Source organism: Mus musculus, chromosome 16 (assembly GCF_000001635.26).
Source record: "Mus musculus strain C57BL/6J chromosome 16, GRCm38.p6 C57BL/6J".
In the NCBI taxonomy this organism is placed as follows: Eukaryota; Metazoa; Chordata; class Mammalia; order Rodentia; family Muridae; genus Mus; species Mus musculus.
The window spans coordinates 9,705,567-9,724,403 of record NC_000082.6 but is presented as its reverse complement, the minus strand read 5'-3'; the positions used below and the strand labels follow the sequence as shown (position 1 = coordinate 9,724,403).

General features: G+C 43.1%; 1 protein-coding gene across 2 annotated transcripts in view; it reads left to right on the top strand.

Annotated features, from left to right (window-relative positions):
- The window catches only part of Grin2a (glutamate receptor, ionotropic, NMDA2A (epsilon 1)), a 428,183-nt gene that overhangs the window by 271,680 nt on the left and 137,666 nt on the right, over window positions 1-18,837 (top strand). For both annotated transcript variants that reach the window (NM_008170.4, XM_006521795.4), the window contains exon 5: window positions 16,686-16,800. In NM_008170.4, coding sequence (NP_032196.2) covers window positions 16,686-16,800 — 115 coding nt within the window. The remainder of the gene's footprint in view (window positions 1-16,685; window positions 16,801-18,837) is intronic.

Here is an 18,837-nt window from a genome sequence, read left to right as displayed (position 1 = left end):
GTCCATGTTGGCAAATATTGGAACAGGTCACTGGACTTTCTTTGGAAAGTCATAGCTGGTTTCCAGTCCCCTCCTCTCTGTTCCCTGGCTCCACTGAATGAGCCACTTCTGCCATAGGCTGCCATGGCCTTGATGGTCTACCTTGCCACAGGCAATGGGATTGTATATTCCAAAATCATGGCATATGTATTCTGAAACTGTGAGCCAAAAGAAATCTTGTATTCCTTAAGTTGTTTATGTCAGGCAGTTTTGTTCCACTAGCAAATGGTGTGACTAACACACAAAGACAGACTTGGGCCATCTTTAGCACTAAAATCCAGTTAAAGAGTCCCAGTCTCTGCACAAGAATCTCTTATGCTCTCCGTGTACAGCTACATGCATCTCTGATGCTCTCCGTGTACAGCTACATGCATCTCTGATGCTCTCCGTGTACAGCTACATGCATCTCTGATGCTCTCCGTGTACAGCTACATGCATCTCTGATGCTCTCCGTGTACAGCTACATGCATCTCTTATGCTCTCCGTGTACAGCTACATGCATCTCTGATGCTCTCCGTGTACAGCTACATGCATCTCTGATGCTCTCAGTGTACAGCTACATGCATCTCTGATGCTCTCCGTGTACAGCTACATGCATCTCTTATGTTCTCCGTGTACAGCTACATGCATCTCTGATGCTCTCAGTGTACAGCTACATGCATCTCTGATGCTCTCCATGTACAGCTACATGCATCTCTGATGCTCTCAGTGTACAGCTACATGCATCTCTGATGCTCTCAGTGTACAGCTACATGCATCTCTGATGCTCTCCGTGTACAGCTACATGCATCTCTGATGCTCTCAGTGTACAGCTACATGCATCTCTGATGCTCTCAGTGTACAGCTACATGCATCTCTTATGTTCTCCGTGTACAGCTACATGCATCTCTGATGCTCTCCGTGTACAGCTACATGCATCTCTGATGCTCTCCGTGTACAGCTACATGCATCTCTGATGCTCCCAGTGTACAGCTACATGCATCTCTGATGCTCTCAGTGTACAGCTATATGCATCTCTGTTGCTCTCAGTGTACAGCTACATGCATCTCTTATGTTCTCCGTGTACAGCTACATGCATCTCTGATGCTCTCCGTGTACAGCTACATGCATCTCTGATGCTCTCCATGTACAGCTACATGCATCTCTGATGCTCTCAGTGTACAGCTACATGCATCTCTGTTGCTCTCAGTGTACAGCTACATGCATCTCTGATGCTCCCAGTGTACAGCTACATGCATGCATCTCTTATGTTCTCAGTGTCCAGCTACATGCATCTCTGATGCTCCCAGTGTACCGCTACATGCATCTCTGATGCTCTCAGCTACATACTTTTCTTACACTCTCCATGTACAGATACATACTTCTTTTATGCTCTCTGTGCACAGTTACATATTCTCTATGTTCTCTGTGTACTGTTACATACTTCTACACTTTTAACCTTTGGCAATCACTCATTTATCTTCTGCCCCTGTAGCTTGTCTTTTGGGAAACATTCTATAAAATAGAATTCTATAATATATTATAACATATGATGTTTCAAATATCACTCCTTTCACTCCAGCAGAATGCCTTGTTATTCAATTTCCTTTATGTTTCTGCTTTATTTTTATTTTTGTATAACCATATAGAATTCCATTTTATAGATTTCAAGAAATCTCACTTCAAGGTGTTTCATTTAAAGAAATAAAATATATCTTCATAATTGTCCCATGCTAAAAAATCTCTACTTTCTTTTATGGCTTAACAGAAAGAGGTGTGATTTTTAAGTGATGGGAAACAAATTGCTAACCTAAACAAGACAAACAAACAAACAGCCCAAAGGATATATTGGCTCACTCAATAAAAAGAATACCATGATCTTGGCAAATTGCATAATTCTTTCATCAGTATGTCTTCTTAAGTCCAGACAGCTAATAACTCCTTCCAAACTGCAGAAGAATGTTTCCAGAGAAGGAATCTGATTGGAGGTAAAATGGGCCAATCAGCATAGCCAGAAGCACTATGTGTAGTGGTTAGAAGTCTGTCAAGCAGAAACAGCCACCCCTGCTTTCTTAAAGGCATGAAGTGTAGGAAGAAGAGCTGCGAACCAGGGACCACAGTGCCTGTCAGAACGTCAGGGGTTTGTTTTGATGCATGGTATAGAAAGGACGGACGGATAGGGCAAATGAGGTTGGAAAAGCTAAGGACATACAGATTTGATTCTCTGAGTAATAGGAGGATATATCAGCCTTTCTATTGTGTATATTTGTGTGGTGTGTATGTGTGGCACACACACATGAGCGCATGCACACATGTCTTATTCCCTACAATACATTCACTAAACTTGGAGCTAGACTGACAGCCAACAAGTCTCAGCCATTCCTGTCTCCCCACAGCATTGGACTGAGCACATAGCCACACCGATTTTTTTTATGAGTGTGGTGGGGATTCAAACTAATGTTCTGCTGCTCCTACAGCAAGCACTCTTACGGAACCATGTCCTCAGCCCCTCACATCAGCCTTCTGAGGAAGGCTGCACATGATTTCACTGGAGATGCAGAACACTCAGCTGGCAGTGGGACAAACACCATTGTACAGTATGGTAGGAAGGGCATCTGGGAGCGGTTCTGTGCACCCAATCTCCAGGCAGGAGGATAACAACTATAACCCAGAGTACTTTTGGAGCAAGTGACAGAAATGGACTCCAGCTTACCTGTCTCTAAGTTTGTTCTCTCCCCTCACAAGCTGCCAGAATTCTACACACTGGACTGTGAACTATTATCTCCAAGAAGTTTAAGATCTGGCATAAGTGGTGTAGTCATATAGTCTATGAACCAGCAAAGACTGGGGACACATTTCATGTAATATCCATTGAGGGTGTGTGTTTCATTGTCATGGGTGTTCTGGCAAACGAAAGCAAAGGTCTTAGGCAAGCACCGTCTTTTCCAAATCTACCCCAAGTGGGTAATTTAAAGGGTGACTGTGTACCTGCAGAGAGGAGTGACTCTCCAGAAGTTAACAGCTTGAGGTGACTCACCTACTATGTCGTCAGGACCACTCCATAGAGAGGGTGTCATTTGAGATGGCCATGTAGAGTGATAATAAAGATGATGTAAACAGCAGTAAAGAAGTGTGGACAGGGCTGGGGAAGGAGCTCAGTGGTTAGAGCACTTGACTGGCATGCACAGAGCCCTGAGTTTGAGTCCTAGGACCGCATCAATGAGGCATCAGCAACCGCAATAGTCAGGAGGAGAAGACAGAGGGTCAGAATGTCAGATCATCCTTAGTTACACAGAGGGCTCAGGACCAGCTTGACACACACGATGTCCTGTCTCAAACCTCTCTATTTCCCCACAATCGAAGAGATAGGCAAGGACCAAGTCGAGTGGGACCACTGCAGTGGAGAGCAAGTACAGGTTCAGCCATCTGAGGCAAACAGGACATAGACTTTGACTTTCTGTTTTGTTGTCACCACTGTCTCATGCTTGGTGTGGAGTAAAAGAACATGGCCCGAGGTGAGCACTGGCACATTGTTGAAGGAGCCAAGGCCAACAGCATGACGACCCAAGAGAAGGTCCAATGTCGGCTTCTGGTCTATCCATGTGTGAAAATCTGAGATGCTTAGAGAGCATGTGGAGTGTGTTGCAGGAGTAACCCCAGGAAGTATTGGTTCATAAGAGCCAATAAAAGGAAAGGTTACCAGACAAGACCCTAGAGCATAAGTGAAGCTTGAAGTCAGCCTTGAGCTGAGGAAATGGATCTGCCGACAGAGTGTGTCCTGCTTAGTTTTATGTCACTTGACATAAGCTAGAGTCATTTAGGAAGAGAAAACTACAACTGAGAAAACTTCTCCACCGAACTGACCTCTGGTCAAGCTTGTGCTATTTTTCTTCATTGATGCTTAATTGGGAGGGCTGCAGCTCACTGTTAGAACTTGGGCCTTGGGGAGATGGTTCTGGGTACTGTAAGAAAGCAGGCTGAGCAAACTGTGAGGAGTGAGCCAGTAAGCAGTGGTCTTCCAGGGTTCCTGCTCCAATTCCTTCCTGCAGGATCCTGCCTTGACTTCCCTCAGTGAAGGGGCCTAGCATTCCTGAGAGTCGTGAGATGAAGTAAACCCTCTCCTTCCCAAGTTGCTATGGTTATGTGTATCATCACAGCGATAAATCACTAAGACAGTGCATGCCTTGCAAATATGAATGCCTAAATTTGATCCTCAGAACCCATCTAAACAATAATAAAAAAGCTGGTGTGTGTGCATTCACATACTCCACACCCACAATCAGCTTTATAAAACAAACAAACAAAAAAGATTAAAAAAAAACAGACAACAAAAAACTGTTGGGTTTAGATTGTATGTGAAGAGACAGGGGATATCTGACTAGGAGTTAGTTACCGGGGTGGGGGCAGGACCAAAGATTGGTGTTTGAGTTGCAAGTGAGGAGCTCAGGAGAGATGACCCATTATTGCAGAGCTGGAAGGAGACAAACAACTCGCTACCTTGACCCTGGCTGAGTCTAAACTGGGGCTGGTACAGCTTCATCCAAAGGCTTTGGATTCCAAAAGAGCAGAGTTCAGAGCATAGTCATGTCTCTACAGCTCAATTCTGCTAGAAAGTACTTTGCTGTTAAATGATAGAAAATGGTCTGAATATGTAGCTCAATGGAAAAACTCTTGTCTAAGGATTCACGAAGCACTGGGTTCCCCCACACTATAATCTAAGGAAAATCCAAAACATACGTAGCATATATAAGATGAGAACTGGCTTCTGTTTTCTGTAAAAGAGACAGAAGGTTGTCCCTAGCTGGTATGGTAGTCTAGTTATCTTTGTGACACTGTTACCTTAACCAGTGGCTTCTACCTCACAGTCCAAAATAATTACAGCTACTCCAACTATCACATCTGTTTTGAATCATCTCACTATAAGATACTTTCTATAACCTATGTAGTTATACTAATCTTCTCTCTTCCTATTGGCCTGAACATAGTTTAAAATTTCCAAGTTATAAACCTTATTATTGAATATTCTGTTTCTAGGTAAAATAGGACCTTCCCTTTCTTCCCCTTTAAAAAGGTCATTTTTTTCTTTTCTTTTCTTTTTTTTTTACTTTGTTAATTTATTTATTTTACCCCTAGAGATGGAATTCCTCAAGCATGCTGGACAAGCCCTCTTCTACTAAGCAGTATCTCCAGAACTACTCCCTCACTTCAATGTGTTTTATTTTGAGATGGGATCACACTATGTTGCCCAGGTTTGTCTTGCACTCCCCCTGTTGCCCAGGAAGAATTTGATCTGCCTCCTGAGGCACTGAGATGACTGGTCTAAGCTATCATGCCATGCCAGCCAGAAGATTTTCATTTCATTTCAGAAGAAGAAAAGGTATTGATGAGCAGTCAGTAGTCCCTGGCCTCCTGCACGGCCATTCCCACTGATTCAAATCCTCAGTGTCTCTCCTTTTCCTTTGCAGAAGGAGAAACTCACACTGGCCTCGTTGGCTGAGGTATTGCAGAGAAAGCATCTTGAACATCATGCAGTACTGGAGGTTAAGTGAATTGAGTCCCTCACCTTAAGCAGTTGGTTTTGCATAGCCAAGGAGCTGGGACAAGAACTGAGGCTTGAAAATTAGGATTCTTCTCTGTTGCACTATAGAGGAACACACAAATAGTTGCTCTCCAGTTTGATGAATACAAATAGACTTTTCCTCAAATGATTGAGGAAGTTTCAATGTATCAAGGAATTAAGAGGTGGTATGAACCCCAGAGCACCATTGGCTATGCCTTCCTTCTTGGCTTTCAAGCTATCTTGTTTGATTTTTCCACACTTTGTGAAGAACAGAGGAAATAGTGACCAGACTGATACATAGGGCTTGTTTACAGGAAAGGACAGAGATCCGTGACTTCCTTCATTCAATGCTGTGCTCTGAGCACAGGGCCACATACTGCTCCATGTTCTCCATGGCACACATAGCAGGTAACAAAGGCTGCTAGCAAGCCCTTATTTCTGTGCACTCATGTCCCATGGAGAGAGGGGAGGGTTATCCGGACATTCTAACATGAAGCTAACATGTACCACGTGACCACTGATCCACATCTTCTATGCAGTTCTTCTTTCCTCCTCTTTCCCCTCCTTCTTGTTCATGGAAACCAGATCCCATGCATATCTGTTTCCTTAAGATCTTGATTAGTTGGCAGAGTACTTGCCCGGAGTGCCTGACACCCAGGGAGTTAACTACAGCACTGCACAGAGCATGTGCAAAACCTTACTCCTGTAACCCAGTCCTCAGGTGGAGGCAGAAAGACAGACAAGGCCAGGCTAGGGCACAGGAGATCTTGTTTAAAATATACAAAGGAAATATCTCGAGTAGTGTGCAAGCATCGGGGTGAGCCACCTGCTGCCACACTGCCCACCTCTCAATGTCCCTTAGACCCCTTCAGAAGCTGGTTCTGTTGCCTTCCTCCAGCCAGTTCCAAGTGGAAGGGCAAGCCCTGGAGGTAAATAGGGGCACATTTGCGCTATTTTAATATGTTATTAATCGCATCAGACATTACAGATTCCCCCATTCTAGGTTTCCTGGCATATCCCACATATAAGGAACAGTAGCCAGCTGAGATTTACAAAGCTACTTTGTTGACGGTCACTCAGATGTCCAGTAACTTTCAATAAATAAAGGAGTTCTGGAAACAAAAGGCCTTAGACAATTTCTTGTCTGCAGCCGGTTCACTGAAAGTAGGCACTGAGCATGCCAAAGCCCCCAGACCATGCCCACTCCTGCGTTTGCTCCCTTGCTCAGTGGCATGAGGAAGCCTCGGCCAGAGGGTGCACACTCTACACCCCCAAAGTGTAGTGATCCAAAGACAACCTCCTGCTTTCTAAACTTTTATAATTCAATATTAGCCAGGGGTTGTGCAGATTTGCAATCCCGTTTACTTAGGAAGCTGAGGTAAAAGGATTACAAATTCAAGGGCTGCTTGGGTATAGAGTGAGTTCAAGTCCAATCTGGGCTGTCTGGGCAACTTAGCAAGACTCTGTCTCAGAATGGAGTGAAAAGGAAGGCTGGGGATGCAGCTCAGAGGTAGAATGCTTAGTATGTATTCAATCTCCAGTTTTATAGTGAAAGGAAACATTAAACAAAAATCAGTATTTTTTTTTTTTGGTCAAGATATTTTTCAATTGGCTGCAATAATAGAATAATAGAAGTTATGTTGTAGGATTGATTCTCTCTCTCTCTCTCTCTCTCTAGCCATTTAGAAAATTCATTTATGCCACTGTTTCTGAGTCTGTCCCATGTGAACTGGCCTGGACAACTCGGGCTGTGGGTTGGGCAGAAAACCTCCATCAAGCCAATGAGTTGAATAGAGGGGAGGACAAGTGGACAGCCATGCCCATGAGGGCACAGGTCACAGGAGATGGCCAAGGTGAGGGAGGTGAATGAGGAGCATAGGGTGGGGACGCAGGCTCAGGAGAAAGCACAAAGGCGTTCTTTCACGAGGGAGCAGGTTCAGGCTTGTTTTACCAATGCTGGAGAAGTCCAGATCAGAGGAACCAGTGCTGGGCTAGAGATTTACCCTGAGCAACCAGAAATCCCTAAGCAGAGAGCAGGGTGAAAGAGATTGCAGAGCACCAGGAGAGAGGGCGGGGAGGGGAGGAATTGGAGGAGCAGAAAAAAGAATTTAGAAAAAGTACCCAAATCTTGTAGAAATGAGCTAGAAAACATGAACAGATTTTAAAAAAAAAAATCAATGACTTCGATTTGCAAAACATGTAAATCAAATGACAAAAGGAAAGGCTGGGACACCCGAGTCTGCTGGAAGAGGCATTTACAGGCTGGAAAGATTCAGAAAGCAGCCCTAGGAACTTGGGAAATGGCAGAGCAGATGGGAAGTCAAGGGAAAATTGAGAAACACTAAATGGGTTACGGTGGCATTTATGAAAGAGTAAGAGAATTAAAGTCTAAAGGGAAAGGGTGAATAATAAATATGTCTAGAGAACATTTCAAATAATCAAATTTTGGAAGTTAAAAGAGACAACTGTGAGGCAAAAAAGACAAAGGAGGAATTCGAAAGAATGAGACATTTGGTGGACACAGCTGCTCACAGAGCACGCATACTGCCACTGACAGAGGTCTGAGGGACCCTTGATGTGACCACACTCAGGTGACAAGAAGTATGCCTGTAAAGAGACGAAACTACAGCATGGGAGTTCGAGTGTCCATTAGCCACTGTGTACTGGGCATGTGCAAGGCACCCTGTGTGCTTTGAGTTATGTTAGGTGATAAGGAATGATGCGGGTTAAGGGTTTTTGCTATGATTTATTAGTTATCACTATGATATGATTTCTTATGATCTTTTAATGCATGTGTGACGTAGTCTGGTTGTAATCTCTCTATTATCCTCTCTTGATCCCTGCTCTTCTGACGAACCTTTCTCTCCCCAAGTGTCCCCTCTCCCATTTTCAGTTTGGTTTTGGTTTTGGTGAGCCAATGGGTTTAATTAGGGTTACTGGCAGGATCATGGGAACATTACCAGTAGTTACACCGCTAAGAAAATGTCTCCTTCTGCCAATGACCGTCATTTGCCTATAGGTCCTTAGAGAAGGAGCCTCATTAGCCCTTCCCCACTAACTGGTAGGATGTTGGCCTGGTTCATCTTGCACAGGCCATCACAGCAGCTGAGCATTCAGGACTGCAGTGGCTAAGCCACGCCTTGAAGACAGAGTTCTGCAGCCCTTTACCCTTCCTCCAGCTCCTGTGCTTTCATGGTTTTGGCCCTCCTCTGTTCTGGTCTCTGAGTGCTGGTGACACAGATGTCCCTTTTAGGACTCAGCTTTCAGTAGTCATCAGTCTCAGCCCTTCGACCAGGAGGTACACATCTCCACAGTAACAGGCAGCAGCCCTAACTCACCTGTGGGCATAAACATGGTGATATACAAAGCAATCTGATGGTCACAATTTGGCATTTAGGAAAACAACAGGGAAGGAGGTGGAGGGAGCTCAGAGAGTGTGAGATGCTCCCCAGGTGGTCCAGCGGGAAACATTGGCATATCTCTCTGACATCATGAAACATCAACTCCTGCTCATGGCAGTCTCTGATCCGTCCTAGCTCTCTGTCAGGCATTACGTTCATTAGAAATACAACATTAAGCAAGCAAAGGGTGGGCAAGGGGCTTCCTTTATGATGTGTGCATTTTGCTTATTAGAAAACAAAGTAAAATAACCACAAAATACAAAGAAAACCTAACCCAACCATCCAATAGAAACTGAAATCTAGCTTCTGTATGTGAGTTCTGAGGGGAATCAAACTCAGGTTTCATGCCTGTGTGCCTATCTCTTGGGTTATCTTCCTGTACCCTCCTGTGACCTTATTACTTTATTTTAAACAAAATATTTTTAAAATCTAGGTTGTGGGTTGGAAGGATAGTTCAGGAGTTACGAGTACATGCTGCGCTTGCTGAGCACCCAGGCTCAGTTCTCAGCACCTATGAGGCACAGGTCACAGCTGCCTATAGCTCCAGCTCTAGAGGATCTGATCCCCTTTGCTGGCTTCCATAGATTCCTGAACTAATGTGGACAGCCCCACACATAGACATACATAGCTCAACAGCAGCAGCAGCAACAACAACAACAATAATCATCAATGTTAAAAAAATAAAATAAAATTCAGGGTTTATAGCAGACCCATGGCATATCTTGGTCTAGACCATCCACATAGCTAGTGCCCCATAATCTTATGCAGCTCATGCTTCCATCAGAGACACTGCTGGTCTAGAGTGAACTTGAATTTCCGGCCCAGTTTGTGACATAGGAAGTATGGCGTCCTTGTTCTCTCCTGGGCCTTTGCTATTAATAGATAAGAAAATGCTGTTAGTGGAGAAAGGGCCATTCCACGTAGTCAGCAGCCTCACATCCCCAAGTCTGTGGTGCGATGAGTCTACTACAGGAAGCTTCTGTGTACATGTGTTGCAAATAGTTCATTTTATTGAGTTAGTGCTATTTCGACCACTTTGCCATCACTGAATGATTGGAAGACAGAGGCGGACCTTTGCAGAATACCAGCGCCTTACCATCTTGTGTATTTTGCTAGCATGCTTTATTGTATTTATTGTTCCTGATGGAAATATTGAAGATATAAATTGAAGTTTAGCAGCCACCAGGGGTTCTAGTATTTTTATCTGGGTTGCTAAAGGTATGTAATCAGTTTTGATAAGCAAGACAGTGATATGATTTCACTGTTTAATACAAGTGCTCAACAGGTAATAATGGGAGCAGAGAAGAGCGGTATATAATGGTATCTCCTACAGTAAAGAACTTCGCTCTGGCATAAGCCTAAGTGGGAAGAAAGCCTAAGGAGCTATGGACTGCCCTTCCTAGAGGCTGGATGGAGGAAGTGGAGTTAATACATTCTCTCCTTGCTAACTTCAGAATGAAACTGGTGTTCAGCAGAAATTTCTGTTAGAGCTTTTTGTCTCTCCTGCAGGACTGAAGACAGGAGCGAGACGAAGATATCAACATTTAGTGCATGGAGTCACTGCTCTAGAGTACTGAATTTTAAGGGAACACAGTAAAAATCAGGACATGAGGATTTCTACATAACTGTTTTCATATAATCTGAAATTTGATTGGTCAAGTATGACTAATTACCCTGCTAATCCCACTTCATTTAGTCAGAAAACAGAAGGAAAGGAATGGTATACAAAAATCAAGATTATAAATTAGAGAGTTGAATAAATTCAACCAATGAATCCAAAGAAAGATGATGACTCATACATACTAGCCTATTGTTTAAAACCATGCGTGTGACCCATGAGTCACATGATATAACCTGCAAGTGCTTCTCCTGAAGGGCAGCTTTCTATGCCAAAACCTTTATCCACTGACCCATTGTGTCAGTCAGTTTCTGGCAATCAACGTGGAAAGAAGACATCCTTATTTGTTCTCAGGCTGGGAATCTATGATTGGGAAGTGGAGTTTTAGGTTCACAGTGAAGCCAAGTATCATGGCAAGAGTACAGGGAAGACAAAACTGCTTACTTCTTGCTAAGAAAATGAAAGAAATGGAAAGGACCAGAGGAACCACTAGCCCCTTAAGGGTACCCTTCAATGACCCACAGGCCTCTCAATGAGCACCACTTTCAAAGCTTCTACCTCCTGCCAACTGTAGCACCTGTGGGTCTTTGTGGGGGACAGTCAAGATTCAACCTATAGTACTTACCTTCTAAATAGAAAAAAAAAGAACAAAACCAAAATAAACAAAGTATTTCCATATCTTTTGATACAAACACATTTGTATTAATACAATTGTATCAATTGCATTGTCTTGATACAAACATCTTAATTATAAACATTTAGGTTATGAACTAGACCTTGTCTAAACGCCATTAATCCAAGAATGCTGGCTTACTTATCTCCATGAACTGGCCATACTAGCTATGGATTTGTGATATGAGGCACAGAAGGTCCTTGGGTAACTGATTTGTTTGTTTTTATTGTTATTGGTTTTTTTGTGGTTTTTGTTTATTTTTTACTAGTGTGGCTCATTGTTACAGAAGTTACACTGCAATTCAATAGTGTTCTGTTCTAACGGTTGGCCTGTTGGTGCAATAACTTTGCCCCAAAACCCATTTCCTTTGCTAGGTTTCTTGCCTTGATTACTAACTGGATCCCTCTGTTTTTCTGTGCCTCATAAACTCTCTCTTCCAGCCTCTATCCCCAGCAAACAGAATGGGTATAACCCCCTTACTACAGCTGATGTTTTTCTGTCTTTAGCTCCCCATCTCAAGCCCCTCCCCCTACTCCCAGCACACCCCATCTCCCAATCCTCTGACCTGATTCTATCTCTGATCAAATTCACTATGAAGCTTTATCTCTCTCTGCCTTTGACTATTCTGTTTGCCTCAAGCAAACTGTAGTTGCTATCTGCTACCATCTGTCTACCTGACCCTTGCTCTTTCTTCACATGACCCAAACATGCTCTACTTGGTTTCCTGATTCTAGCTCTGGAGTTACAATAAAGTTCACCACAGCTTGCCATTATCCATGCACATTATCCATTTAAGCAACAAACATATGTAATTGTGTATTTGTCAATCTTTGCTGTTATTTTTGTGACCATCTCCTTAGACATGAAAGCTGTATGATTGTTTCTGTGTTACTTTCTTAGCAGATTTCATGATGCAGAGTGTGCTTGATATATAGTAGGTCCTCAAAAGACCATTGGATGGAATAATGGATGGGTAGATTGATGAACTATTGATGGACTCATGGGTAGCTAATGTGTCAATATGTAGGTAGATGGGTGGATTGGTGGGGAGACAAAGTGTGAGACAAAGTGTATTGATGGGCATATCAATAGATGGATCAAGGTGTGTGGATGATGAATGTAATTATGCATAGATAAATGAGTGGATGGGTGGAAGGATAGATAGATATTGATGGGTGAATGGATGACTAAACATATTGATCTATGGATAGATTGATGCATTGATGGATATATTTGCATATGTATATATGGATGAATGGCATGTCTAATGATGATATGTCAATAGACATAGCTATCGAGCATCAACTGGGCTCCTACCATGTGCCAGGCAATTTGGAAGGACCAAAAATAGTTTTAGAAATGAAACCAAAACTTCAACTTGGAAGATAAAAGCAGCCTTATTTAGCTCCCAATTAGTTATATTGAAAGATCACTGACAATGAGGAATTTGAAGGAACTCCAATGTCCCTCTAATTCATTGGTCTATTCAAAATCTTTTCACGATCCCTTGGCACAGAGGGTGTAAAATGGAACATTCCTTAGATGTTTCTATTTAGGTATACTTAGCTCATCATACACTTGCCAAGAACCACCAAAGGGAAGGAAGAAGAGCAAACATGTCTCCACTGCCTGAATAATGAATGGTGTTCAACCCATGAACGAAAGTACTGAAGTTCCCTCTGATGCAGAGGCATTGCATGGCTGCCTCTGCCTGAGTGCTTTCCTGTTTACAGCCTTCTTTTCATGGTTCTCCATGGCCTTCTGAACAAATGTCCAGTGCTTTAGAATGCCATGCAAGGACCCCATGATCAGTTCTTAGAGCTCTTAGAATTACCAGCTCCTTAACAAGCTGCCTCTTGGTGTGTGTCAATCTCAGCTGGTAACCTCTCTGATTAGAACGCTTTCTCCTACCTCCCCCTTGTTCTCCAGCATCCCACAGAAAGTCTCCCAAGATATTCTGCATTGAGCTATGAGCCCCGTCTCTGCTTTTGTAAGTTCTCCCATTCTCTAGCTTTCATGCTGCCATTGGTGTGCCTATGGCTATGAATTATGAAAACTGTTGGTCAAAGGATAGAAAGGCAACGGACCTCTAGCTCTGCATCTACAGTACTCACTATAAGGACTCATATACAAGAGACTTGCAATGAATAGCTATGGAGTTTAGAAAATATTTTTCTAGGTCTGACCGGATGGCTTAGTTGGTAAAGGGCTTGCCTTACAAACACAAGCATCTGAGGATGACCCTGAGAACCCACATAAAAGTACCAACATTATGGTACCCTTGAATCCCAGGACTGAAGTGGCACAGAAAAGTGGATCCTTGGGATTTGCTTGTCAGCCAGCCTAGTCTATTTGTCAAGCTCCAGGCCCGTGTCTCAGAACACAAGGTGGATGACATCAGGGTTGTTCTCTGGCCTACACACACATACATCCATGCAGACATACACATATGCCTCCCCATGTACATACACCAGGCAAATGTCTTTCTAGCAAACTATCATGAACACCACAAGTGTCCCAAGTAGAATTGTGATTATTCTACTTTTGTTCAGAACAGTGTTTTTGCTGAATTGTAACAGTGTAACAATGCAAGTCATTTGAAGACTAAAAGGGACCCAGAGTAAAATGGAAAGTGGCTGTACTCCCTCCTCACTGGTAGGCTCCACTCTGTCTTCTTCCTACTTCTCTTAACATAAAGCATTCAGTGCTTTTTTCACAGAATTAGTGTGTTGCTAAGAACATGATGTTTAAAAATAATGATTATAGAGATGTGTATGCATGTCTGTGCTGCCTGTATATAGGAGATCTTGGAGGCCAGAAGAGGGTGTGTGAGGGCCTGAAGCTGTAGTGTCAGGCAGTTGTGAAACACTTGTTGTGGGTGCTAGGAACCAAACTCGAGTTTTCTGGAAGAGCATTGAGAATTCTTAACCACTGAGTCATCCAGGCCCGAGAGCATGACTTTTAGTGATGCAGATGGCCCATGTGATGGATACACACCCTACTCCTCACCATTTCCCCTGTGTTTTCCAATTGTTCCTGGAACTCTGGTCTCTCCTATGTGGTTACTTCTGCACTACAGAGGTCAAAGGTGGACCTGTGACCCACTAGGCCAGTCTCTTTCAGAGACTTTGTAGTCTCCTTCTTCTCCTTGAATATTCACACTTCTTTATCTACTTCTACATGCACATATGCCACAGTGTGTGGAAGGCAGAGGATAACTTCCAGGAGTTGACTCTTTGCTTCTAGCCTATGGAAGTTCTATCCCAGGAATAGAACTCTACTCTTCAGGTTTGGTGGCAAGTCCCTATTTGCTGAGCCATACTGCTGGCCCTTAGGACATAAAACATTATATTTATCTCAAACTTCATAGAGTCATTTTTCATCCCAGTTCTGGTGGATGGATGGTGCTGTGTATTCCCACTAGAGTCCAACTTGATCACATGTGAGAGAATTTGGAGAATCTAAGCAAAGATGGAACAAGGATTTTTGCTGCATAGACCAATGTCCCCTGTACTAAACATGCCCAGCCCAGCATTGATTCTACAGATAAGACACAGGTCCTTAAAGACTTGCTTCTTCACCATCTCCTCAAACCCAGCTCAGAATCCTCCTGGTTTTCCATTTTCTTTGTTCTCTCTCTGCTGCTCTTCTTCATTTTCTCCTTCTTTCCCTCTTCTTTGGCAACCACCAGGGTCAAAGCCATCTCTGACTTCCACCTTGATTGAAGAAACAACATCACCCTGTGAATAGTACTCTACATGCCTGCTAGTCTCCTTGTCCATTCTCTACATGGCTGTATGGTGATATTGTTGAAGTGCTACGCTACTTCCTTGATTAAAACCCTCCAATGACATCTCACTTTGAGATTAAGACAAGATTGCACACGGTCTACAAAGTTCTACACGATCTGCTTCATCCACCATTTCGGGCTTGCTGAATGTCACACTTCCCTTTCTGTCTGCTTCAGCATAATTGTCAGTATGGAGTGTCTAGTACATACCACCAGACTTGCACACATTGCTCCTTTAGCCTGTTCCCATCTTCTCTTACCTAGTCAATATTGACTTACCTCCATGGATAAAAACATATTTCCTGAGTCTTACTTTTCCTTTTTTGCTCTCCTGTAAGGTACCTCTCTCTCTCTCTCTCTCTCTCTCTCTCTCTCTCTCTCTCTCTCTCTCTCTCTCTTTCTCTCAGGAGAGAGAGAGAGTTGAATGCATGTGCTTATTATATATGTGCGTGTATCATGTATGTAGAGGCCAAAGAATGACATTTGGTATCTTCTTCAATTAATTTCCACATTGTTGTCATCATCATCACCACCACCACTACCACCATCATCATCACCACCACCACCATCAGCAGCAGCAGCATTGTCGTCATCATCATCATTGACAGAATCTCTCACTGAACCTGGAGATCATCAATTCAACCAGATTAGCTTGCCAGCAAGCCCCAGGGCCCATCCTATCTCTGCTGCTGCAGAAGCAGTGGCAGGATTACAGGGATGTGCCCACACACAGCCTTTTAGCAGGATGCAGAGACTCTAAACTCAGGTCCTCATGTTTACACAGCAGACATGTTGCCACAGGAGCCATTTCCTCAGCCTCTTTTCCTCTTCTTGTAGTGTGTCAGAGATGTGTGGTTAATCAGCTAAGATCTGCCCTCTCCTAGACTATAAACTCATGAGAGCAGGTCTCACATCTGTTCCCTTGTTTATCTCCATCCAACTAGCTACACCCTGATAGGTAGCAAATACATATTAGCTGAATGAGTAATAACAGATGGGCCATCATTGCTTTGAAGCCAGATATGTGTGGTTTGTTTCCTTCAGGAAAACCTAAGTAAAGAGAACAGAATACACAGGCCTAGGAAGATGCCTACATGATTAACAGTGCTCCTGTTAGGACCAGAATTCAGTTCCCAGCGTACACAGCAGGCATCTCAAGCTTCATGGAATCCAGTGTTCTTTTGTCTTTTAGCCTCGATGGTCCCCGAATGCATGTGGAAGCCCATGCTCACCTGCAGGCACACACACATGTACTTGTGCACTCACACACACACACAGAGTTGGGAGGAGGGAGAGAATGATATGCATCCAGATTCTCATATAAGAAGATCATGTGACTCCAGGTCAATGAATTTTGCTAGTCAAAAGTGTTGGGCAGTTGATTATTAGTGCCTAGATACAGGACTGGAGTTCTGAGAATGATTCCAGGCTGGTGGATCAGAGTGTGTGTAATTACCAGTGCTTCTGTAGATCCTAATAGGTCCAGAGTTGCAGGCTCTATATGATGATAAGCAATGGCTGTGCATGTTTACACTCTAATATTGTGCTGATAGCAGCACCCATGCCATTGTTGGATGCCTCTTTAAGTCATCCCTAATTGTGTCTTTGTCTTTTCCTCCATCTAGATTTATGGTCAATGTGACTTGGGATGGCAAGGACTTGTCCTTCACTGAGGAAGGCTATCAGGTGCACCCCAGGCTTGTGGTGATCGTGCTGAATAAGGACCGGGAATGGGAAAAGGTGAGTGTGTACAGAATGCAGGGGTGGAAGAAATATGGGCAAAGCAGAGTGGAAGGCACCTTCTCCCAGGGAACTTCCCCTGCAGGGCCAGCCTTTCTGAGACAGGCAAGTGCAGGAATGCACTTATCCCATGCTGTCCTCATAGCCCATCAGGGATGGTTCAGGGTAGATTTAGGACAATTTAAAGATGTTCAAGCTTCTCTTACAGAAGAGCAGTAACAAATGTTCACTGTGGCAAAGATCTCACTGACTTTCTTCAATCTTCTAAGCATGTACCATGTTCACCATTTGCCATATTGTGAACATCCTGTATTCTAATTTGCTTAATCTTTTACTTGAGTAAACTAGCTTTCAAAATGTCAGAGTATCACTTCTACGGCTGTCTGTAAACCATAATGGGAAGAGGAGTATAATTCTCACAAAGCACATGTTAAAGTCAAGACTCACAATAATTCCTGTCCCATGGCACACCCTCCTCCTCCTTATCCTAATTACCAAATCAATCACCACATAACAAATGCAACAGGAAGGTCAAGGCTTAGGAAACATCATGCAGGAAGAGGCAGAAGAAGTGTAATAAGGACTAGAAGATGGAGAATAGAGGTGTGAAGATAGAGAAGGGAGGTGTGAAGATGGAGAAGGGAGGTATGAAGATGGAGAAGGGAGGCATGAAATGCTGTTTTCTGAACATGAATCATGGCTTTTGTGCCCATGAACTCACAGCAGCCATGGTTATCTGTCTAAGATCTGCACAAGATCAAGCCAGTTAGATGTCCCGCATGGAGGAGGGAGAGGCTCCTGACCTCTTATTCCTAGCGGAAGAGCTATTGCCCTTGATGGTGGTTGTGGAAGTGGGAGTCACTTTTCTCTTGGAGTGTGGTCACTAGTAGCATGTCCATGCCCCAGTGGGTAGATCCACACCTACACCTACATACATGTAGGCTGCACGAATTGGGCTTAGCCAGTTACAATAAAAATAAAAATGTAAATAGACCAAAGTAGAAAATAGTACTGTTGACTAGTATTTGGCTAGATATGCCTCATTTCTAAAAAATATTAGCATCTTGAAGTTTATCATTGTTTTACACATCAAATGGAAGAGAGACCCTAGAGAGGAGGAATGTACCAGGGTTTAGTGTGGGAGGATCACACAGCTAACAGGAAATAGGAGAGGATGCTCTATAAACAGAAGCCTAGATTTGTGGGCCCAGGGATAGATTCCTAGAGGAGAAGGTGACAAGACAGCTCAAGGAAACTTGCCTGCTACCTTCACCAGCTGTGAAATGTGTATTCCTTCAAAAACACGTGAAAAATTCACCAAGACAGATTTATTTTGGAATGTAAAATGAGTCTTGTATTTGGAAAGGTCGAAATGGTATAGATTGAGACTTGTAATTCAGCAGTATTCAAATTAAATTCAGCAATAAATTCAGTATATCCAGAAAATACATGTTTGAAAATTATGACACACTTCTACATAAATCTTAGGTGAAAGAAAAAAATAAAAAGACATTAGACAATATTTTGAGCAGAGTGATAATGAAAGCACTACGTACTAAAACCAGGAGAGTAAAGCTGAATTTGTGTTAGGAGGAGAATTTATGGCTGCAAAGTCATTATAATTAAAAGGAATCAGTGGATGAAGAGATGGCTCAGCAATTAAGAGCACAGAGTCCTGCTCCCAGCATGCATTTTTTTGGTGGCTTATAACTGTTTGCAGCCTCAGCTCAGAGGACCTAGTGTCTGTTTACTGGCTTTCTTGGCTACCCACTCATGCATGGTATACGTTCACACAGACACAGGTACATGTACACAAATAAAAATAAAATCATATAGTTTTAAATTTAAAAGCAAAATTTCTAAGATAAAAATTTGATATATATATATTTTTGTTTTGTTTTGTTTTTTCGAGACGGGGTTTCTCTGTGTAGCCCTTGCTGTCCTGGAACTCACTTTGTAGACCAGGCTGGCCTTGAATGCAGAAATCCACCTGCCTCTGCCTCCCAAGTACTGGGATTAAAGGCATGTACCACCACC